The sequence below is a fragment of the Osmerus mordax genome, chromosome 8 (assembly GCF_038355195.1).
Source record: "Osmerus mordax isolate fOsmMor3 chromosome 8, fOsmMor3.pri, whole genome shotgun sequence".
In the NCBI taxonomy this organism is placed as follows: Eukaryota; Metazoa; Chordata; class Actinopteri; order Osmeriformes; family Osmeridae; genus Osmerus; species Osmerus mordax.
In genome coordinates, this window is record NC_090057.1 from 13,827,326 (window position 1) to 13,833,157 (window position 5,832).

Consider the following 5,832-nt stretch of genomic DNA (forward strand, 5'->3'; position numbering starts at 1 on the left):
ATCGTGACGTTTCAGGGAGTAAACCCGTGATGTTTCCTGTATTGTTGAAGCTCGCAGTTGAGTTGCAGTGGTGATAGCGTCATCGTTTTGTCTGTTATAGTTTCCCTGAAACAATTGTTTGTGTTAAATAGGCAACGATAAAGTATAGAATATGACCGACACAGCTGGTAGGCTGCGCAAGCAGCTAGAATCAGCTAATTTCGACCCTCAAAACTACGTCAAACAGCTGTCACAACAATCCGATGGAGACCGAGATTTGCAGGAGCACCGTCAGAAAATACAAACCCTTGCTGACGAAACGGCCCAAAACCTGAAGAAAAACGTCTACAAGAATTACAGACAGTTCATTGAGACTGCTAAAGAGATCTCGTATTTGGAAAGTGAGATGTACCAGCTGAGCCACATTCTAACCGAGCAGAAGAGCATCATGGAGAGCATAACGCAGGCCCTGCTTTCTACCGACAAGGACGAGACGTCCAAAGAGATGCTGGCCGCCTTCCCTAAGGAAACGGAGGAGGTGAAACAGAGGACGCTTACCACTCTGCTGGAGAGAGTAGAGGGCTGCAAAAATATAATGGAAACACCCGGGAGATACCTGGTGTACAACGGTGACTTGGTCGAATATGATGTGGACAGCATGTCCTCCATTCAGAAAGTGCATGCCTTCCTGATGAATGACTGCCTCCTCATCGCCACATGGCTAGCGACCCGCCGAGGCACCGAGAAATATAAATACAACGCACTTTATGACCTGGAGAGCTTCGCTATCGTCAACGTGAAGGACCACCCTCCAATGAAGGACATGTTCAAGATCCTCATGTTCCCCGAGAGCCGCATTTTCCAGGCGGAGAACAGCAAAGTGAAGAAGGAGTGGCTGGAAATCCTGGACGAGACCAAGAAGAACAAAGCGACCAAAGACAAGCACAAGAAGGAGGAGGAGGTCCCTCACTCTCCAGTCAGGCCGGAGCCATCCTCGGTCTCCACCAACCCCTTCGACGACGAGGAGCCAGTCGACGCTGAGGAGGCCGTGGACCTGAGCTTGGAGTGGATCCAGGATCTCCCCGAAGACCTGGATGTTTGCATCGCTCAACGGGACTTCGAGGGCGCTGTGGACCTCCTGGACAAGCTCAACGAGTACCTGAAAGACCAGCCCGCCAGCCCCAGGGTGAAGGAGCTGAGGGGGAAGGTGGACGAGCGCGTTCGCCAGCTCACGGAAGTGCTCGTGTTCGAGCTCTCCCCGGACCGGTCCCTCCGAGGCGGGCCCAAGGCCACACGGAGGGCCGTGTCCCAGCTCATCCGCCTGGGCCAGTCCACCAAAGCCTGCGAGCTGTTCCTGAAGAACCGCGCAGCCGCCGTGCAGACGGCCATCCGCCAGCTCCGCATCGAAGGCGCCACGCTGCTCTACATCCACAAGCTGTGCAACATCTTCTTCACCAGCCTGCTGGAGACGGCCAAGGAGTTCGAGACGGACTTCGCCGGGAACACGGGCTGCTACTCGGCCTTCGTGGTGTGGTCGCGCTCGGCCGTGCGGATGTTCGTGGACGCCTTCAGCAAGCAGGTGTTCGACAGCAAGGAGAGCCTGTCCACGGCGGCCGAGTGCGTGAAGGTGGCCAAGGAGCACTGCAGGCAGCTGAGCGACATCGGCCTGGACCTGACGTTCACGCTGCAGTCGCTGCTGGTGAAGGACGTGAAGGCGGCGCTGCAGAGCTACAAAGAGGTCATCATGGAGGCCACCAAGCACCGCAACTCCGAGGAGATGTGGAGGAAGATGAACCTGATGACGCCCGAGGCCCTGGCCAAGCTCAAGGCAGGTGGACCCCCAGGGTGTGCTGGTGTGGTGGATGTGCAGGAGTGTCACATATAGAGAACTGTGCGAATGTGTACAGAAAAGGGAGTACTTGTGTGATAGATGTAGAGGAGGGTGTGTGCGTGCGTGTGTGCAAGGAGAGGATGAGATTGAGGGTAGAGGATCTAAATCCTATACAAAATATTAAACTATCCACCCCCCCTTTCCTCTCTCAATTCTTCATTCTCTCATCTCCCTCACTCTCTCTCCCTATCTCTATTTTTCTCTCTCCTCTCCCTCCCTCTCTCTCTCTCTCTCTCTATACTCTCTCTTCTCCGTCTCCCCCTCCCTATCTCCATTCTTCCCCCCCCCCCCCCAGGAGGAGATGCGCACCTGCGGCATCGCCGGCTTCGACCAGTACACCGGCGACAACTGCTGGGTGAACCTGAGCTACACCGTGGTGGCCTTCACCAAGCAGATGATGGGCTTCCTGGAGGAAGGCCTCAAGCTCTACTTCCCCGAGCTGCACATGGTGCTGCTGGAGAGCCTGAGGGAAATAATCCTGGTGGCCGTGCAGCACGTGGACTACAGCCTGCGCTGCGAGCAGGAGCCCGAGAAGAAGGCCTTCATCCTGCAGAACGCCTCCTTCCTCCACGAGACGGTGCTGGTGGTGGTGGAGAGGAGGTTCGAGGAGGGCGTGGGCAAGCCGGCCAAGCAGCTGCAGGACCTGAGGAAGAGCATGAGGCCGGTGAGGGTGAACCCGGAGAGCACCATGTCCATGGTGTAAGAGGCCCTTCCCCCCCCGGGGCGTCCGTGAGGTGTGCGTCCCACGCTTACGTGCCTCTCTCGTTCATGACTTTGCTCACGGACTGCAGAAAATGATCCGAACGGCTGATTTCATCATTTCTTCGTTTTTAATTGTTTCTGTGCTGGATGATAGGGGATGGTCGGGTGGAAAATGGTTGATGTTTGAAGCTGTATGTAATCGAAGGCACCGCTCGAATGCTCGTGTAATAAAAGTGCTGCACTCGCTTACTGTGGTCTCGGGGTCGATCATTGCAGTGTTCCCAGGCTGAGGGGACAAGCTGTTGTGTGACGATGGCACTAAGTCTTGAATTATTTTCAACCAGGGAGATCGACTCAGAGAGACCAGGAGAGAAATCCGCACAGAAGGACCGTACAACTTGCATGACAAGATTCAGGATTAATTTAAATCTGAATTTCTATACCAAAAGAAATGTGCAACAAAAAGATCAAGGGGATTTTAGAAATTTAGTATACGATATTGAAATCCATAATCTTCTTAAGGAAATAGTTGTCCCTGTATTATAAGTGAACATTGTTTGAAAATTGTGCTGTGCTTGTTTGGGCGTGAAGAGATGTGGCTTTTCTCTGTACGGATTGATTTCATATCAAAACAAACATCCCTCTACAACCTGATATTGGAGCACACAGTTCTGCAATTGAATTTGTTCTCCCGAGCTTCACAATTCGCATTAAAGCTCAGCTGCACTCTGGGAGGGAGTGTCAGTCAAAACCAAAAGAAAAATAAGAATTTTCTTTTAGGGTTTTTAGAAATTTTATTGGCCGACAGATTGTGACTGTTTGTTTAGGTAGGCCTAGTAGGAAACTAGGTTCTGTTTGGTGGTCTGCCTGGATTGAACCTACAGCAGGGTTTCTACACAGTCCATATACTATCATTTATGGATGACCTTCTTTCCATATAGTCTCTTGTTCCTTCTCCACTTAGATCTGCAGGGATGGAGCCATGAGCCCTTAGATCCCTCCCTGAGCTCCCTTTTCTTCAGTACATCAGACTTCTGCCATCCAATTAAAGATGAGGGTCCTTCATTCCGGTGTTAGGTGTAAATCAGGTGTACAAGTGTTGTGGATTATCGGGATTGTTTAGGATGACATTATCTGAAAATGATTTCTTTCTTTGGGAACACTGTTTTTTCGTGTCTGTTTTCAAATCCTTATGAGAGGAATTAAGTAGAAGCTGTCACCATGAGTTAACATGATCTTGTTGTAGACATTATAGACAGACTACTGTATGTACTGTACTCTAAATACATCATACACACACACATATGTACACACCCAGATATTTACTGTTGAGTTACAGTTTTTCTCGATTGCTAACACACAAAAATGGTATGTGTAAGCCATCCCCACAAAACCATTTTGCCAAATCCCAGCAGAAAGACCATGTACCCCAATCTTTACACACAATTGACCCTTTTTGACACATTTCTCAGGTTCATTCACACTTCTTTGCAAAAGTCTAAACACACCTCTTACTTAAAGACACAATTATCACCATTATGTCATTCAGAAAACACTGCCATTTGATAAGTAAACCCAAAACAGCGCAATTCAAACAACCTTAACAACCAATTATCCATGTGTAAGCACTAACAAGCAAATATACTCAACAAGCAATCAGGGGTTTGGAATGAATACAAAGTTAAGCTGATATGTACTTTGAAATCATGGATGCTAATATCAGAAGAAAAGGAAGAATTGTCCAAATGAGAGGAGGTGGACAAGGGAGAGGAAGAGGCAGAGGAAGAGGAAGAAGAACAACAATCTCAAATGAGATCCGTGCCACACTATGACAGAAAACCCTATAACAGAACAACCTTCTCCAAGCCATGGAAGAAGCTTGTGGGGACATTGCTCTTGAGTCTTGTCAGGGATGGCTCAGGCATTCTGGGGCATTTTCCCTGCTGTTTGGCTAGAGAAAACATTGCCTGTGAAGTTGAGGAAATTCTCTGGCCTGACCCTGGTCAGAGATAGGATGCTGACCCACAATGAACAGTACTGTACTCAAGCTCTGTTACCCAGGCAACAATTATTTGTTTATTTCCTTGTTTTCTTAGCCTTTGTTCCCCAAATTACAATTTAGAGCAATATATTTGTGTTGTTGACTAAAAGTACTACTATTTGTATACTGTGACCACTACAGTAACAAGAGCTCAAAATGCAATTGCTGTATAATGTAAATAGAAAATAAACAGCCTGTAAGAAGGACAATTGCAGTAATTTTGAGTTTTATGACATGTAAAACTCATGAGGTGGAACATATCTAAAATTCAGGGACACGTTATAGTCAATGGTTCTTGAAAACCTTTTTATAATACTGTTTTCAAATCCACCCATCAGTGTCTAAAGGGTATTCAGAAGGTTGAATTTATTTGAGGGCTTTGTGTGTATTTTGAATGCAAAGTTAGGTTTATACTACAGATAATATGGTTTTGATTACAGTGTTTGATTTTGGGTCAAAAGTCAAGGGTTTGGCCAAAACAGTGTAAGTATGAAGATGTGTGTTTAGAGTTTGGAGAAAACACAGTACACATTCAAGAAATGTGTCTTAGCAATTGAGAAAAACTGTAAATGCATGACCATCACATTCCAGTGAAAGCTTGCAGGGTTATGCTTTCCTATATCTTACCAACATCGGATTTAGAAACGTGGAAGAAGGTGAGTGATCGGTTGATGGACCCTGCCAAGACATCTGAAACCAAAGACCCACACACAACAGTAAAAACAAGAATATACACTATATAATAATGTCATTCAATTTGATCAAATTGAATAGATCAATACATGTTAGTCAATAGATGACCTAATTATTGAGGACAGGCCATCAATCTGGAATTCGTCGGATGGGCTAGTAGGATACTAAGGGTAGTCCAGACTGTTGGATGTGGTATAGCCCCCACAGGCCTGTCAGGAAACAAAGGACTTCTGTAAATTGATTTCTTTTTGGTGAGGATGGGTGTCGTGTGTGTGTTAGTTTATAGTTGCAGTCCCTCAATGGGATTTGTAGTTTTATGATAATGTATAGACGATAGTGTGAAACCTCCTTGGATGGAGCGTTGGATGAATGCGCGTTCGCGGACTACAATCCCAACAACTCCTTTCCCGTGCGCATGCGTACAATTACATTTGGGAGCTGTCCACAGCAGATAGTGCTGGTCTGTTTTCATTGACCGCTGCTCCTGCGTTCTGTGAGAGCGTCTTTTCACAGACGAACTAACACT

The 5,832-nt window shown here is 47.3% G+C and overlaps 2 protein-coding genes across 2 annotated transcripts in view; both read left to right on the top strand.

The window, feature by feature from the left end:
• The window catches only part of arv1 (ARV1 homolog, fatty acid homeostasis modulator), a 136,475-nt gene that overhangs the window by 13,493 nt on the left and 117,150 nt on the right, over window positions 1-5,832 (top strand). The gene's annotated exons all lie outside the window — the stretch shown is intronic.
• Window positions 49-2,821, top strand: exoc8 (exocyst complex component 8). The gene is made up of 2 exons (XM_067241882.1): window positions 49-1,807; window positions 2,166-2,821. Exons 1-2 carry the CDS (start codon window positions 152-154, stop codon window positions 2,571-2,573), a joined length of 2,064 nt encoding a protein of 687 aa, XP_067097983.1. The 5' UTR covers window positions 49-151; the 3' UTR covers window positions 2,574-2,821.